Genomic DNA, 19,412 nt, shown 5'->3' on the forward strand with positions numbered 1-19,412 from the left:
GCTGAGAAACTTCTGAACTCCAACAAAAACAACTATTCAATTTTTCATCAAGATCCTTTTTTTCTCTTACATTTCTACCATTATTTAAAGTAAGTATTATTTAGGCATCAGTTTATTGTGGACTGGGACGTCTGAATAGTATATTAGAGTTTTGTTGAGAATTCTTTTACTTTTTTTTTTTCTATTTTTAATTTTTTAAAAATATTTTACTTTATATGTTTTTCCTCCCACTAATCTATTTTCCTGGATTCTCTTTCTCTTTTCTCCTGCTAACAGCCAACCTCTATTAATTCCACTTTCACTCTTTCTATAATTTTTTTACTTCTATCTTCTCTCCTTCTTCCTAATAAACATGAGATCCTCACCAAACTTCTGTTCTCTTTGTCCACCATTTGAAATTGTAAACCCTTTTGCAAATTTACTGTTTATATTGTAGACAATAATTGAATACATCATTTCTGTTTATTCCAACATACTGTAGATGCCTTAATAGGAGCTATTTGGTTTAAGGCTGTATATTGTTTGCATTGGGTGCTGTTATTATTTGTCTCCCTCTTAAGGGACAGGTACTGCAAATCTTCAAGGATACTAAAAACCTACAGGGAAGAAACTGTACTGACTCAGATCTACACTGCTAGATGGGTAGACACACAAACAACATGAGAAAACAAGGGAGAAAATTGCCCCAAATAAACCAAGATGCTCCAATAATAGAATCCATTGACACCACAGTAGAAGAAATATCAGAGGAGTTTAGAATGTACATAGTTAAATTGACCTTCAATGTAAAGAATGATGTAAGGAGTGAAATTAAGATAAAATTCAGATGAAAGATTTCTAAAATAAAGAGATAGAGATTCTGAAAAGAAATCAAGCAGAAATCTTTAAAATGAAGGTAGCAATAAACCATCACTAGAGAAAAGATAACCTATTCAATAAATGGTACTGAAAAATTGGAAGTTCACATGTGACAAAATGACATTAAACTTCTATCTCTCACCCAGCACAAAACTCAACTCAAAGTGAATCAAAGACTTAGGAACTAGAACAGAGACCCTGTGGCTAATAGAAGAAAAAATAAGCCCAAATCTTAATCATGTCAACTTAGGAACTGACTTGCATAACAAGACTCCTAAAGCATAAGAAATAAAATCAAGAATCAATAAATGGGATGCAAACCAAAAAAGCTTCTTCTCAGCAAAATAAACGATAAATAACATGAAGAGAGAGGCTGCAGAATAGGAGAAGATCTTTACCACACGCACCTCAGATAGAGCATTAATCTCCAGGATGTATAAAGAACTCAAAAAACTTAACACCAAAACAATACTACTACTATTCCCACTACTACTAATAACAACTCAATCAATAAATAGTCTAAGGAACTGAATGGACACTTCACAGAAAAAGAAATACAATGTATCAACAAATATATGAAAAAAATGTTGAACATCTCAATTATTTAGAGAAAGAAATGCAAATCAAAACTACTCTAAGAGTTCATCTTGCTCCAGTCAGAATGGATTATATATTCTTGCCTTCTTTTCCCAGTTGTAATGGAGAAAGGACTATGACTCATCCTTTTTACATGACTCAGATTAAAAATCCTAGGAATTATTAAACTTATAGTGATTAGGCTTTAATCCTGGCAGATGAAAGTCAACATACATTCAAACTATTTCAAATTAGACAGATACCCTGCTAGGTTTAATTGGAGTTTAATGCTTTTAATTCTTTTTTTTTTTTTTGTGGTGCTGGGGATCTAACCCAGGGCCCTCACTTTACCTACTGAGCTATCTCCCCAGCCCCCAGTTTAATGCTTTTAGAGTTAAGCAGTGGTCTCCTTCCAACCCAGATTGTGCTTACTTTGTTTTGTTTTGGTTTTATATCTGGTTTGTTTCTTTGTTCTATCCAATTAAACATAATGATTTGATTTTATCATTATTTGATTTTTATAGCTAAGACAGAATGAAAATGGTGAAAATAAATATGATGCTTCTCAACTTGTCAAGTATTAATGTCATGGATCATGATGATTTATTATTGAATTTTGGGAAGTTGGTAAAATAATCTGTGATATTCTTATAATATTTACTGTTGCTGTAAGCTAAAGATCTGACTTTTATGGTAAAGAGCTCTGAATAGGAAACTCTAACCTGTTATCTGATAATGTTAAAACATTTCCTGAGGATGAAATATTCAAATGTGCATCAATGAAATATACTTTTAGATATTTCGATCTGTTCATTTAATTTAATCATTACCCATTTGCTTTTCTAATACAATTAATGACAATGATCTAATTTAAAAAAAATACAAGCAACAATAAATGTTGACGAGGATGTGGGGAAAAAGGTATTCTCATACATTGCTGGTGAGACTACAAATTGGTGCGACCGTTATGGAAAGCAATATGGAGATTCCTCAGAAAACTTGGAATGGAATCACCATGTGACCCAGTTATCCCATTCCTCGGTTTATACCCAAAGAACTTAAAATCAGCATACTACAGTGACATAGCCACATCAATGTTTATAGCAGCTCAACTCAGAATAGATAAACTATGGAACCAACCTATGTGCCTTTCAACACATGAATGGATAAAGAAAATGTTGTATATATACGCAATGGAATATTACTGAGTCCTTAAGAAGAATGAGATTATGGGTTGGAGAGATAGCTCAGTTGGTAGAGTGCTTGCCTTGCATGCACAAGGCCCTGGGTTTGATCCCCAGCACCACAAAAAAAAAAAAAAAAAAAAAAGAATGAGATTATGGCATTCGCAGGTAAATGGATGGAGTTGGAAAATTTCATGCTAAATGAAAAAAGCCAATCCCAAAGAACCAAGTGCTGAATGTTTTCCCTGATATGAAGATGCCAATTCACAATAAGGGCAGGGGCGAGGTGCCAGGGGAGAATTGAGGTAGTTGGATTAGACAGAGGGGAGTAAATGGGGGGCCTTGAGGATAGGAAGAATAGCAGAATGAATCAGACATTATTACACTCTGTGCATATATGATTACATGATGGGAGTAACTCCACACCATGTACAACCAGGAGAATGAGAAACTACCTCCATTTATGTATGATGTGTCAAAATGCATTCTACTGTCATATATAACTAATTAGGACAAATTAAAAAATAATATATAGATCACATATTGAAATAATATTTAGCATATATTGGGATAAATAAGGCATTAAATATTAAAAAGGGGGAAATGTTCAAGTATTAATAATACAATAAATATTAGTAGCTTTATTTTCATGAGGGCTTAGATTTCTGCTCCTGAATAATATTTATGTGTACACTGAGCATGTGAAATGAAAAACAGTTCAATCATTAAGATAATTCACACACACACACACACACACACACACACACAAATCCCATTTTGTTACCCTTGTTTATTTCTGAATGACTGGTATGGATGGAAGATATGGTGGAGAGAATACTTTTCTCTTTTTTTTTTTATTGGTGTATTATATTTGTATATAATGGTGGGATCTGTTGTTAAATATTTATACATACACACAATACAGCAATATAATTTGGCCAATATCATTCCCCAGCAGTTCCAGAATACTCTTGAATACTGTCTCTACCCTCAATTTTACATGGAAAGAGAGAATTCATCATTTGGTACATAATAGCAAACTTCACATTGAAAATTAAAATTCAGTCAATTGTTTGAATTTTCAAAATAGAATGTAAAAGTATCATATAAATAGTCTTTAAAAGATTCTTCATCAGAATGTGTGGAATCATGGAGACATAGCACCAATGATATTTTGGGCAAAATACCAACATTCCTGAGAGTGAGGGTTAAAAAATACAGTTAGAAAGTCTAGTCTATGCAAATGAGCTTATGTGGTGAGTAGAATAATTATGTGTTTGGTTTCCCTAGAAAGAGTTCAGTATTTATCTTTAGCAATAAGTATAAAATATTGGCCAAATTTTCAACAAGTGATGAATCAACACATTGACATTTAGATTTACTGAATGGAAAAAGGCATAAAAGACATTATAATCTACAAATAAAAATATTTTATGCTATTAAATGGTTCATCCTTACTACTAGATTAATTAGCTTTATTTTGAAAATTTTATAACACATGAACATATGAAAGTTGTGTGTATTAATGTGGTACCATGTAATGTTCAATACAACTATATATTGCATACAGTTTAAATCAGGTTGAACATAATTATCTCCTCAACATTTTTCATTTCTTTGTGGTGCTTCATTGAGTTTTGAGTTATTTAAACATGGAACATTTTTCCAATAATTTAAACTTGCTTTAAATATAGTTCTTTGTATTTCTAAATTTAAAGCAGACTGATACCACTTACGGTATCTATCTTAAAAAAGAAACAGGAAGAACATATTTAGTTCACATTCATCAACTATTTAACCATCAGTTCCCCAAAACAAGCTAATGATTCAAGCATGATTTATTCTACCATCATCACAAATATGCTATAAGGAACTAAAAAGAATACTGTAATTAAGAGCTTTGCCAAATAGAAGCTAGATCAACAAATAAAAGTCGGTAAAAAGGTTCATTTCTATATCAATTTAAAATGTAAAACTTACCTTTCCAAGCTTTGCTATATCTCGGTATAAGGACAAAGGCAGAGTAAAGGTAACCGTGGAAAGCACAATAATGAAGTGACGACCAATAAACACATTCTCAGGATCAACTAAAATACAACAAAAATTATTTAGTGTTTGGAGATACAAGTAACACATTGGTGAAACAACTAAATAGGCAAGCAGTTAACTATAAAAAATAACTGGAATAACACAAATTACCTAAATGAAAATAATTTTAAACCTATGTAAAATAGAAATAAATTAGAAAAACAAAATAACTTACTGGTGTACCTATGCCTGAAATGATTTTATAAAATTTTATATTGAAATTATTTTGATAGACTCCTAATCGGTTTCTCTGCTCTTCAGAGCAAATAGACTCATGGTCTCCGAGTTAGTCTAATAATCATGAAATGGTGAAAAGTTGAACAGGAAGTGGGATTGTGGTGCAGTATTCTGCTTGAGAATACTGTAGCAATGTTTTTGTAACCATCCCAGGTTGCAAATAACAAGAATGTTCCTCTTCTGCGTGATAGACACATTGTCTTATGTACATCCATAAAATGGAAAGACCCCCAGAAGCCAATTACTTACACAACCTCAGACCTAGACAAATATAAAACACATCCTGCCAAGGAAAAGAAGCCAGCCTCAAAAGGGACACATTGTACAATACCGTTTGCATGGCATTCTCAAGAAAAGCAAAAGACAGGGAGAGAGGGGCTGGGGAGATAGCTCAGTCGGTAGAGTGTGATCCCAGCACCCCCCCCCAAAAAAAAAAAAAAAAAAAAAGGGAGAGAAACCAAGTCAGTGGCTGCCAGAAGCTGGAGATGAGAGTGGTTTTCACTATGGCTTTGGTTATATGACTATAAACATTTGTCAAAATTCATAGAATCTACACTAAAAAAGGGTTAATTTTATTGCATTAAATTATAGCTTGATACAAATAAGGGGGAAACAGCATTTTAGAAAAGATCGAGTATAAATAGGATGTGAAAAAAAATGTTACCACAGAGAGCTGTGATATGAAGCATAAGGAATTTAAAGTATTAACTATTCTAAGTAGTATATGAAGAATAAAAATATTTTAATTGGTTAAGTAAGAACTAGGTATAAAAATAGATAAAAAAAATTAGGATCAACATAGATCATGAACAGCAAGTAATCCAACTCTTCCACTTTCAAATATTTTATTTGTAAGTTATAATGAATATATTAACTACATATAATCATATAAAATAAATTTAGATCTTCAAAAGTCTTACTTTTACTTACCTCCAGGAATTCTTTGAAAAACTTTGCTCAAGGTATCTCCAGCTATTATGTTATAACTTATCATAGCTAAAATATAATTAAAATAATAGTCATTAATAAACTACCACATCTCATCTTGAATATTTTCAGTGTAATCAATTATTACTTTCCAAGTATTGGCATAATCCTACCTTTTAAAATATATAATATAATTACTAATATGGACAACTTTAAAATAACTACTCAACAGTTTATGGTAGAATTTATATTATGAAAAACATTCCTGTTTACAAATTGATTCTCACCAGAACACATTTAAATAATGAGTTCTGAGAGTCTTTTAAGATTCAATTTATTTTGATAGTAAGGTTCAGTTTCAAAACCTTTTTTCAGGAACACATGTACTGCTTAATATAGGACTAATAAATTTTGAGGGCAACAAAATATGCCTTTAATTGAAAATGTAAGACATTTGAGGGAAATACAATCTTGACCTTTTGTGGAAACATTTGGAACTAGTCATTCAGACAATAGCTTCTGTGATACTGATTTTAAAAAATGAAGTCTCTTTGGGCTTTGGTGTATATTAACATTTTATCTATTTAAGAAGTGCCAGGTTGCATTTCACTATTATCACAGAAACTTTAGACAGCATGTTTGCCTAGTACATCACTTTCACAAATCCTTAGGATTTCACGACAAAGAAAAAAAATGTATCAAGCCTTAGAAGAAATTTGTTATGTCTCTCATTCATGTCACTTTGAATTCCAGAACAATCTATAGTTTTGCCAAATAAGAAAAGCCCAACCTTAACTAGATGAAAATCACTGTTGTTTTATTTCAGAAAAACACTTAAAAAATTGACCGAAAGGACCAGATAATAAGGAGAATATTAGTGAAGATATGAACATTTAATTTGGAAAATATTTCAACTGCTAATTTTCTATAATGATGCTTATATCACTATTAAAATGTTTTTATTCAGAAATAACTATGTTAATACAAATAATTATAGTATTCATCTTTACAATCATCTTACCTATAAAAGGATACAAAAACTGTAGAACAGAGAGGAGGAGATACCCTGGAAAACCAAAGGTTTTGTTAACCAAAGACTGGTAGCTGTCTGTTCCAGAAAGGGCCCCTCCTTTTATCAGCAAAATAAGGGAAAAGTCTGTGGGAATATATAACAATTAAACAAATGTCAAAATACTTTCGATACAAAGGGTTTTTTAACTTTTCACTGAGATAATGGGAATTTTTAAAGAAAAGTTTAATGTACAGCATTATCAGGGTGATACTAACTTTTAAAAAAAATAAAATGTCGCCTTTCATAAACTGTCATGTTTTTAGTGATATATTTTTTAATCATACTGCATATGTACTTAATATATCCAGACAGTGCCCTATACAGAAGAGGGATACAGAGTAGAGTCAAAGGGTTCCATTTGACTTTCTCAACCAACAATAGTACCACTGTTACCAGGAGGTGACTCAACTGTTCAAGCAACAAAACACAGGTACTAAAGAGTTTCATAGGTAGTCAATGTGCAAATACTGAAAATGGAAGTACTTTAGGCATTTTAGAAAATTTTTAGGAGATTCAGAGCATTTGTTTTATAACAAAATAAATTTTTTATTTATTGTGGTTAAGAATATTTTAAAAATTTACATTTTAGGAATTCCAGTTCCAACTTTAGAATTAAAGTTAAAAATATGAATATACAGAAATTACATTTAAAAGTTAATTTCTCTATTTAACTTGATGTATTTTATTTTATTTTTTATTTTGTTTACTGAAGGACACTGCGGCCTTATTGAGTACAAAGACATGTATGAGGTGTGGTACTAGCTCCTTATTTTATTTCATTTTATTTTTTGTGTCACTACAGATTGAAACCAGGGTGCTACATCATCAGTCCTTCTAGTTTTTTTTTTTTTTTTTTTTTTTTTTTTTTGAGTCAGGGTCTCATCTTGCTAAATTACCCAGGTTGTCCTCGAACATGCTATTCTTCTACTTCAATTTCCTTAAGAGCTAGGATTACAGGCATGGACCACCAGTATGGATTCTGGCCTGACTCTCTTTAATCTATTTCTCTTACATTTCCATCATGGTGACTTCTTTTTATCTTTTAAGTAATTTGGAAAAGTATTTGAATGCAAACAAGAAAATACAGATCACTGTGGTATGGTTTCCACCTTGATTTTCTCCCCATAAATGAAGTTTCTTTCCACAAGATCAACAGTTTCCAAGCTGATGAATGTAATTTCTTCCCCCACCCCCACAATCCACAATACCACTTGCTGTTTCTGATTTTTTCCCCCCTTCTAGTTACCACTTCCCTTTCACTCATCCATCCTCGCTCAGTCTTTGTGACAGCACTTTCTCCTGGTTGTCCTCCTACCATTCTGGCATTTATACTGGTTTTCACCAGTCTCGCTTACTCTGCTTCAAACAAATCCTGTATCCCTGGGATTTTTAGTCACTCTGCAAGATATCCTTCTGTGACCTCATTACATCTCTGGTTTCAATTTTCATGCAGATGTTAGTAACACCTAAATTTGTGTTTCTAGTTAAGACCCTTCAAAATCCCACACTTCTACATCTAGTAACCTAATACAAGTCTTACCTTCAAGATCTCATAGGCATCTCAATTTTAAAATGTCCAAATGCCAATCTGTGTATTTGTTCTGGAACTTGATTCCTCATCCGTGCTCTCCAATCGGTGAAAAATATCAACAGAAACTTGAGAGACTCCTCCTAAACTTTTCAGTATTCATTGCTTTCCATATAACTTTGGTCCCCCAATCCAGTAACTATTGACTAATATCACCTAATTGTTAATCTCTAACCTCCTTTATTATAGAGCTTTGACTTTTATAATTTCTTTACTGGATTTCTCCAATAATCTCTTTATAGTTCTTTCATCCACCAATCTTGTCTCCAGTATAATTTTGACACCCACCCTCCCCCAGATGAATCTGACCATAGTTTAAATCTAATCAGTCTTCTGCTTTAAACTCTCCAGAAATATCTGCTAGTACTTTGAATAAAAATAAAATTCTTTCAAGGGCAGAAAACCATTTTTATTTATCTGTGCAACTCTTCTTGTCTATAAAGCAAAGCAATCCGCCCATCTTGAAGAGTGATATGAGGATCCTGGGGTTTAAATGTCTACCACAATGCCTGATATGTTAGACAGTTGTTTTAGTTAGCTTTTTCATGACTGTGACTAAAGGACCTGACCAGAACAACTGTAAAGGAGGAAAGGTTTATTTAGGGGCTCACGGTTTCAGAGGTCAGTTCATAGACAGTCAGGTCCATTCCTCGGAGCTCGAGGTGAGGCTGAACATCATAGGGCAAGAGTATGGCAAAGGGAAGTTGCTTACATGGTGATCAGGAAGTAGAGAGAGAGGTCTCCACTTGCTAGATACAAACATATGCCCAAAGCCACCCCCTACTTCCCACATCCTCCAGCCACACCCTGCCACTTCAATTCTGGTCAATTAATCCCTATCGGAGTATTAATTCACTAATTGGATTAAGATTCTTACAACCCAATCATTTCTCCTCCAAACCTTCTTGCATTGTCTCACACATGAGTTTTTTGGGGGCAAGTCACATTCAAACCACAACAAGAGGCTAACTAAATTAATGAAAAGGTGTGCTAATTTTACTTATTTTTAACAGATTTGCATACAGTGGTTGAAAAAAACGTCATTTTGGGGGTTGAATATTAATGATAACAACACTAAACAAACAGCAGCCAATACTTTTACAACACTTTCTGTAAGCCAGGCCTCTTCCCAAAGCTTTACATATTAACTCATTTAATCCTCACAATCATGCTAAGTAGGTGCTATTATTATACCAATTTGATAAATGAGAAAAATGAGGCATAGAAGATTAGATAAATTGCTGATTTCCACATTGCTAGAAATGGAAGACTCAGGACACAGGACCTGGAAGGCTAGATCCATAATCCATGCACCTAAATTAATACCTCAACTCTGTCACCAGTAACTGCAGACCTTGCGTAAACTATTGTGATCTAGTTAAGTCACAATTTATTCCTCCATAAAAGTAAGACATGAATACATACCTTGTGGGACAGAAGGATTTAATATTTTGGTTTCATTATGCTCAGTGTATAGCCAGTGCTTAGTAAATGGTAATGATTATCTCTACATGTGAGCAACCTCTCCAATTTCCCCTCTTTCCACTTAGGAACATCAACCCTACATGTTAGCCAAACTGAATCACATTTCTATCTGCTTAGAGTACCCATTCATTTTCTTTACTAACTTACATTTTTCCATAAACACTCAGTGGAGATATCTCCTCCTTCCCAGAATATGCTTGTCCCATTGAGACTGTGTTAACCACCATGTATTTTCACCATGTGTTATGATTCTGTGTTTTCTGCATGACACACTACACTGTGAGTTTTCACAATAGCATGGATAATATTCATCATTGCTATACTGGCTGCAGTGTCAATGCTCGGCACATTGGTGATCTGTATATATTTGATAAAATTAACTAATTCAATATAACAGGGTTGCTAATTGTTTATCTATCATTCTAGTTTAATGTGATAAATGACCTAATGAAGAGACTTTAAACTATTATTTAAGTCTAAAGTGTCTCACAAGTAATTCTACTTCCTTTTCTGAAAACCAGGAATGACTTCACTGAAGAGTTATGTAACGCCTTGGAGTATAAAAGACAGGATTTTTTGAGTTAGAGAAGGAAAGGAATGTCAGGCAGGAGAACTACCATCAAGAGGGCAGTGTAAAAGGTATTCTACGTGTGGGGAATGAGATAGTCCAGAATAACTAAAAGAGAAGGTCTGCATGTGATAGTGTCCGTGACAGGTCATTAAGCAATTGGAGATGAGACTAAAAATACAAACAGTGACCAAATCATGAAGGAATCTGATTGCAATGATTTTTGTTGTTGTTTTTATCATTAGAGTACGGAGTGTTTTGAATGGGGCAGTAGCAGATATGAGGCTGTTTTAGAAGATAACTCTTGCAGTAATAAGCAGGACTCATCAGAAAGTAGAGAGATGCTAGAGGCAGGAAAAACTGAACAGCTATTTATTGTCCAAGGAAGAGAACCAATGAGGATTCAGTTAGTGGGAGGAAGAAACCAATTTCACAGATACTGAGAAGGTTTGGGGAAAAACTGTATGTTTGAGATGAGAATGTTGAGAGTTTTGTAAAAGTTCAATATTGTTTAAAGTTAATAATTTTTAAGAATTAAGTCAACTATATATAAATGCTTTTGTCTGCTTGTAAAATACAGGCTATAAATATATTCCTTTAAAAGTTTAAGGTATCAAATATCAACCACCATAATATTTTATCTCCCTTTAAATATATTATAGGCACATTTAAAAATAAGCCATATGAATTAATGCTATTTAACAGGTGAATTTTCTTTTAAACCATTATGTATGGGTGAATAATTATATCCTATGTGTAGATTTTGCTCTTAAAAGCAAAAGAAACAAAGTGAATCATATCCTATAAATTATTTGGCTTTTGTGTAGTAATCCTTTATCAAAAATTTTTCAAGTATTTGAATCATGCAAATACATGAATAAGTTCGTAATTTCCATTGACTTTGCAATATGTGATTTTGCAAAGGACAGCTCACAGTCATTGTTATGGGTTTACATGCATCATCATTTGAAAAAGTCACTTACATTATCATTTATTCTTGTACATTATGATCTGGCTTTAGTAAACTGTTCATTCTCCTTAGGTCCTGAATTCTCAGGTGATATATAATGCTTGATTTTTCTATCTACTGGTTGACTATGTGGGTAAATGTTTATAGTGTACTTAAGCTATTGTATGCCTGGCTGGAAATTGTTTGTCAGTGCAGATTGACTGGGAAACAGGAAATTAAAAAGAAATCCCTCGAATGAGATTTTCTAGTGTGATATGTGCTTTGATAAATGCAATCCATTATTACCCTATATACATGCACGATTGCACTACCAGTGTGACTCTGCACCATGAACAGCAAGAAGAATGAGAAGTGGTGCTCCATTTGTGTACAATGTGTCAAAATATATTTCACTGTCATGTATAACTAATTAGAACAAATTTAAAAATAAATAAATAAATAAATGCAATCCAAATTTTTAATACCAGCAACTCTTACTGTGCTGCCAGGTGATGGGTCTTTAAGCTACAAACTAAGAGTTGTAGAACTGGAAGCAGTTTAGGTCTTGGGGGTGGGTGTGGGGAGAAGAAGGCAGGGAGGAAAGGGGTCCAATGTCTCTGCATCTTTGAATTAGATATGTATTATATGCTTTACTGTTTCTTTCTCAGTCCAAGGAAAAATAGCAGTATTATGGATTGGCCTTGGGAGTCTGAGATTTTATGAAGAATGGCATCTTGGGTCAGGGCTTCCAGATGCAGAGTTGAGATAAGCAAATGCTCCAGGAGGAGTGGAATGGAAGGTCAGGGTAGAGAAGACAGGTCTGCAAGGATGTACCTCTGGTGGAGACCAGCTGCACCCCAGCCCTGTGGTGGTGGAACTCCAGAACTTCTACCTTGTCACATATAGGTCTTTGCAGAAGCAAAGAGGGGAGGCTGAGGCTGGCTTTGGATTTCTATGAGTCAGCCCCTGGCTGAAGGCTGTGGGAAAGTAGGGACGGGGTTGGGGGTGGAGGTCATAACCTCACAGGAAGGTGACTCTCTTAAGGTCAGGCCAACTCTGTGAACAAGGGCATAGTGAGTTTTTTTGCCCTAGCTAGTACAAGGGTACTAGGTCACCACTCAAAGTGGTCACCCCAGCAGTGAGTCCCACAGGTGGTGTTATTTACAACAGCGCCTTTTTTCTCAATGATCCTGAGGTGGAGGAAAGATGCTGTGTTTGTCATATGGTGAGCTGGTTGGATGACAGGCTGGGATGAAGACAACAGGAAGAGGAGATGATCATGAGTGATAAAGTCTGTATTTAGATGAGGAGTGGCAAAACGAGGGTGCGAATGAACAGGAGAGGGGAGCAGAAGAGAAGGGATTCAGAAGCACCTTATTGCTGCATTTAAAGGCAGCGGTAAGCAGGGAGCACAGGAGGTGGGTAGTGGGGGACGGTGGAGGTGGGAACTCTGCTGGCTGAACTCTGGGCTTCCAGTTATACCTGCACAAACACAGCTGACAGGGCTCTCATTCAAAGCACCTACCCACAAGTTCCCCTGCCTGCACTTTGAGAGCATCGTCCTTTCTTAGCCTTAACCAACCTTCAAAATGACTTTCCCATCTACCACTTTCTGCATAAAGTGATGGAGGCACATGAATAGGATTTAGGTTTGGAAATATATAATGTTCTTTTACTTTTTCTAATCTGTTTAAAGGATTAGGATGAAAAGTAAATCTCCTCAGACATAATGCTTAAATTCTTTAGGATCCTTTGATGCACATTTTAATTAAAAAGGAAATTCAATTGCAGGGTATATTTGTGTGTGTAAAGAAGTCATTGCACAATTTAAGTTGCAGCAATAAGCAATTGTATAGCATTTTACCTGTAATATATGAAACCCAGAATAAAAGCAATATTCCCAAAGGAAACCCAGCTTGCTTCATTGAATAAGGCAATCCTGGAAAAACATAAATGCCCCAACCCTCATATTAATAAGACATGTAAAAATACAGAATTTCCCCTAATTCCTATATATAATTGGTAAAGTAAATTCCTATATTTGTAACATAGGGAGGAAGATGAGAATGCAAAAATATTTTTCATGAAGCTAAAAGTGGTATATGAAATTATTTCTCATTTTTTGGAGGAGGTAGACGGTTTAGATTATGAAAAACCAAATATTCAAAATAATCATAATTTAATTAATTCCATCCAGACATTTTATTTTCTAAAAAATAAAATTTTAAAGAGGCACTTTTAAATGTTGCTGGCATGGATCAACTTAAAGCATTCACATCAGGAATTAATTTCAGAATTCTGCCCGCAGAACTGCCCATACCTGCATGGTACAAGGAGGTAGAATTTTAAATAGGACTTAGCCTCTACTTTCTTCTGCTTCATCTCAGATACCTCCAAATCATGTATCATTTTAAGTAACTGTCCATATATAGATGAAAGTAAAATCAAGAAGGGTATCAACTTGTGAAAAAGTAAAAAAAGCAACTCAAACCATATAGGCATATAATTTAAATCACGTTTATTTTGAATATTTAGTTAAAACTTTGTAGTAAAAAGTTGTATTTTCAGTGAGTATTGCAGTTTGCATGATTTTATTTTCCCTTGCCCTTTCTGAAATGGAATGTTTTCAAACAATGAAAAAATAATAAACACTGAAAAATCACTACTTTTATTGCTATAATGCAAAACACTTTTCCCATAATTTTTCCTTGCTTCAAAAATATTGGGAAAATATGAACTGTTTATTTATTTTAATTGATTATTTGGCTCCTCTGCCAAAAACAACCAACGTACTGTGTTATTGATGAAATGATATTTAAATGAATACATCATAAGTTTGCACATTAAAATTTAATATGGTACAGATAGGTAAGGAAATATTGTATGAATTTAATTTTCATGTTTTCACATTAAACTTTTGTACCTGTAATATTTAAGAATAACTGGAGGTTTTGTAATCCTACAAGGTCATATTAAGGTGATTTGAGTAATGGTTGACACTTCAGGAATAAGAAAGAAGTGAATTTGATAATATTATCAATTGATCAAGCAGCCTATTAAGAAAAAAAAAAAAAAAAAAAAAAAAAGCCCAGCCTTGGTGACATATGCCTATAATTCCAGGCTGAGGCAGGAGGATGGCAAGTTCAAAGCCAGCCTCAGCAACTTAGCAAGGCATTAAAGCAACTTTGTAAGATACTGTCTCAAAAAAAAAAAAAAAAGAAAGAAAGAAAGAAAGAAAGAAAGAAAAAAGGGCCCTGGGGTTCAACCAACAGTACTTAGAACAAATAAACAAAAAAATTCAGCCTCTTCCCTGTGTAACACCACCATGTTTGTGGGGATGCTATCAACTGTGGAAAGAGAATGAATCTCAACTCCATCCTCTGGATAAAATAGTTGGAAGCACATTGTTACAATGGGGAAAAAAATATTTTTATGGAAGAAAATTACTAATTTCCTTATTTAAGAATTTTTTCTTTTTACAATGATCAATGAACACTAACAGCATATTAAGTCTTAGATTTGATCTTTTTAACTTAAAACCAAAAACAAAGCCAAACAGAACACAGAACACTTACCTATTATACCAGATCCTATAATCGAGTTGACAACATTAAAAACAGCAGCAGACTGACAAGATTTCCTTTTATGCTCGTGTTCAGAAACAAGGGTTTCTCTGTCATCTAGATCTCTCTATTTCAATAGATAAAATGGTGATTAACCAAGTATTTACTAGCTCGAAAAGTTGTAAAATATCAGACAAGTATCCAGTGCAAGATTCTACCATGATACTAGTAGTAATAAGTAGTATGATTAACTAAAATAAAATAATTATGAGGATAATAACGTATAACGTTTAATAGTAATTCAACAGATCTTTGCAAAAACTCCATCCTCAAGTGTCAGTTTGCAAGCTGCCCCAACAGATCCTTGCAAATCCGGAGTACAAGATCTGTGGGGAGCCAGCAATGAGATTTTGTGAAATAAAGAGGTTATTGAAAAGTGTTTTCCAAGGAGGAAAGACAGATTAAGTCAGATTAAGGAGAACATTTTTCTCCCGCCGAATTTTTCGCGGTGCTAAACTAAGACCCCAGATGAATGTAGCTAACCTGTGGCAGCGTGACTGAAACCAGAGGACCTGGCTTCAGAGACTGCCCCAGTTGCGGGTTTTACCTGCAGCGGGATGACTGCATGCTGCCCCTGGTACCCCATTGCGTGGTGATCCTGAGCTAGTGGAAGGTTCTGGGTTCTGGCACTCGGCTCTCGCCTGCCCAGGATCCCCCGCCACCTTGCAGACACGGGAGGTACCCAAGCAGCCGGAAGACCTGGAGGGAGCCGGTTCCGCTGGTTGCCCAGACTCCACCCGCTGCGGTGTTCTAGACCCGAACTCTCCCGGTCCTCACTGTCCCCGGCGGTTTCTCAGGGGAGTTTACCCAGACACAAGCACTCTCCTTCTGATAGCCGGATGCCGCAGAAGTTTCTGACCCGGGCAGCTCTCTCCCCACCCGCTCTACATCCCACTCCTCCCCTCCCACAGGGACGACTGAGAGCAACTCTTAACGAAGCTGCAGGGTACAACTTGTTCCACTCATTGCTACCCAAATGATCTGATGCCCAGCTAAGGGCGCAGTGGCATTGCTGCTCCAGAGCATCTTTCCTGTCAGCACTTGCTTCCCCTTCAAATGAAAATGAAAATTTAGGATTTTAATATTAAATGGAAATTGGAGGACTCATTAAAAAATAAAAAGGAAAAAAAAAAAAAGCTGAAAACTTTCCTAGAACTTTTAGCAAACTTGATTATTGTGCATGTTTTGATTAAATGATTCCTGGTAATTTTTCGGAAAAGGAGACTTAAAGTAAAGGAAGATGAATTGTTACTGGATTCAGGTAAGAATACTACGAAAAGAAAAGAGTGCTACTAGGGGACTGAGAAGGGAACACACTTGAGTATCTGAGCGAGAAAGAATTTTAAATGATTCTCTGTTCACCTGTTTATAGTACAGTGTTGAAACTGAGGCCCACAGTATTCAACTACACAGATGCAGACTGCAGGAGAACAGTTTCAGGGACAGTGAGAGTGGTAATAATATACAAATACTTATCAAAAAATCAAAGTGACTTTGTCATACATATTTATTTAAAAATTATGAAAAATTAAAAATATGGAAAACTAAAGAGACTTATAAAATAAATGATACAAACTCCACCATCAATGAACAAATGTTAACATTTTGTCAGGGTCATGAAAGACACTGAGCCAGACTGTCCAATCAAATTGCTCTCAAATTTTTGATCCACAGAAAATGTGGGATAATGTGGAATAGTGTGTGTATAATATAATATATATACATACACACACATATATGATAGCTAATATATGATAGTTAATATATTATTATATATGATTGTAATTATATATAAACACATACATATTTAACAGTAATTCTATTCATAATTTAATGATTTTTCTTTAAAGGACCTTTCTTATAATTTCAAAAATATTATTATGTAGTATAATTTCAAAAGTGCTATATTCTCAATGAGAAAATTTGAAGAAAAAAGAAAAGGACCCAGAGAATCACTAACAATCCTCCCATGCAGAGGTAAACACAGTTAATGTGTTAGAACCCTACAGTTTAGTCAGATTATAGAGTGTTTTGTTTGAAAAGTAAGTGCATATTCACATACAAAAACAAAAACAAAATCAGGTTTATTGAGTCTGCTTTAGCCCCAGAGGCCATGGAAACCAGACTTTCAGGAATAGAGAGAGCCTTAATTTGAGCTTTTTATAGGAGTCTACAATTTTATAGAGATATACTGAGTCCACATAGAAATATTGTTTTTCTTTATTATTTGGTTGGAGCTAAGGCTAGTTGACTTCAAAGAGCACTTTGCCTTCTTTGAAATAATCAGAGGTGACTGTATCTGGGTGGCAATCTGAATTTAGAAAGTTCTTCCTGATGAGCAATTGACTCCCTTTTAACATTGTTAAGGTTTATGTAGGGATGGAACTAAAGGTAATAACATTCAATATACATCTTTATGAGAATTTATTTTTCCTTAATCTTAGAAAGGGGTCTGTAAGAGGAGCAATTTTGTATTTTGTCAAATATGAATGCTTGATATTTTCCACAGTATTAGGATATTGGCTTAGTTACTATTACAGATAGACGAATATGCAGAGTTTCAAACAATATAAAACTTTCTTTCTCTTTTTTAACTTTCCAGAGATAGGGTTCTCTGTCTTTGGAGAGTCTGAATTTTTGCTTAGATACTTTCAGCTGATAATCAAAATGTATCCTTTCTCTTCATGAGTTAATCATTTTAAAAAGTCATTCTTGCAGTTTTCCTGGGATATTTATATTACTCATTAAGTACTATTTTAGTATTGTTGTACCATGTTATTATTATTGCAGAGTTTAACTATTTTGATATGTTTTTATTGTAATTTTAGAACCACTATAGTGATATTCCTGGTTAGAAGTCAGGATGAGAATGGGACATTGAAGAAGGAAAAATTAGGGCCACTGTGAACCCTACTTTGCCCAACCATTTTTTAGGCTTCTTGTCCCAGTATAATTATGAATATCATCTTTTTCATCCTTAAAAGTATCCTGAATCAGATGATGAGTAAGTTAGTCAGTTTTTCATTGTTGTAACCAAAATACCTGACAAGAACAACTGAGAGGATGAAAAATTTATTTTTGTTCATGGGTTCAGAGGTTGAGTCCATGTTGGGCCAATTTTATTGCTGTGGGCTGGAGTGAGGCAGAATAACTTGGGGGATGGGTGCAGTGGAGGAAAGGTGCTCTGCTCAAGGCTGAGAAGGAGGGGAGAGGGAGGGAAGAGGGAGGGAGGGAGGGAGAGAGAGAGAGAGAGAGAAAAGGAGGAGGAGGAGGAGGAGGAGGAGGAAGAAGGGGCTGGACAAAGATGTGTCCTTCCAGGGCATACCCCCAGTGACACACCTCTACCACACCCCACCTGCCCTCAGTAATCATCAGTCTGTCCATTCATACCAGGATGAACTGATTAGGTTACGACCCTCTCGATTCAATCATAACACCTCCGAACATTTCTCTATTAACACAGGAGATCTGGGGCAACGCCTCATATCCAAACCATGACAATAGACTATAATATTATGCTACAGAGGGACCTAGGGAATAATACTATTGCCTAAAATCTTCATAGTACTTCTCAGCTTTCTGTTGTAATAGCCAAGGTAAGAAAGGATGGTAGATATTAAAAAACTAAACAAAACAACAACATGGACTTTTGGTTAGTTCTTCAGTTAGTATATAGCAGATTAGAAGCCCAGGCTCTGGAAAAACAAAAACCTTTGAATCAAAGCCAGAGGAATTGTGACAAGTCATTTAACTTTTTTATTCTCAAATGTACTTTTTTCTAATAAGGGAAGACCAACATACCTTTTTCTTGGTCATTTAAGAATTAAATGAGATGACCAAATTTTATTGGTTTTCTATAGCACTAGTAATAAAGTACCATAAAACTGGTGACATAAAACAACTGAAATGTATTGTTTCATAGCTCTGGAGGCTGAAAGTCTTCAATTAAAGTAGCAGTGAGACCACACTCCCTTCCAAACCTTAGGGTTGGACTCTTGCTCTTCCTGGCCTCTGGTGGTGTGGGAACAATCTGTCGTCTCCCGGCTTGTAGATGCACCACACTGTAACCCCCATCTTCACTTGGCATCCTCCCTACATCCCTCCACACACTCCTCCCTCTGTGTGTCCCTATGTCAGTGTCACATTTTCTCATTGTGATAAGGACACCAAGCATATTGAATTAGTGTCCACTCTAAGGACCTCATCTTGACCTGACTATACTAGAAAAGACCCTTTTGAACAAGGTTACATTGTGAA

General features: G+C 34.9%; 1 protein-coding gene across 3 annotated transcripts in view; it reads right to left on the reverse strand.

Moving 5' to 3' along the window:
• Window positions 1-15,894, reverse strand: part of Slc38a11 (solute carrier family 38 member 11) — a 52,280-nt gene extending 36,386 nt beyond the window's left edge. For 2 of the 3 annotated variants that reach the window (XM_047545527.1, XM_047545529.1), the window contains exons 1-6: window positions 15,703-15,894; window positions 15,108-15,222; window positions 13,397-13,471; window positions 6,892-7,026; window positions 5,874-5,939; window positions 4,599-4,705 (exon numbers count right to left, since the gene is read on the reverse strand). In XM_047545527.1, the coding sequence (XP_047401483.1) occupies window positions 4,599-4,705; window positions 5,874-5,939; window positions 6,892-7,026; window positions 13,397-13,471; window positions 15,108-15,222; window positions 15,703-15,741 (537 nt within the window). In that variant the 5' untranslated portion in view covers window positions 15,742-15,894. The remainder of the gene's footprint in view (window positions 1-4,598; window positions 4,706-5,873; window positions 5,940-6,891; window positions 7,027-13,396; window positions 13,472-15,107; window positions 15,223-15,702) is intronic. The other variant, XM_047545528.1, reaches the window with a different exon arrangement.
• Window positions 15,895-19,412: the final 3,518 nt, after the last annotated feature.

The sequence above is a fragment of the Sciurus carolinensis genome, chromosome 3, assembly GCF_902686445.1.
Source record: "Sciurus carolinensis chromosome 3, mSciCar1.2, whole genome shotgun sequence".
NCBI lineage: Eukaryota > Metazoa > Chordata > Mammalia > Rodentia > Sciuridae > Sciurus > Sciurus carolinensis.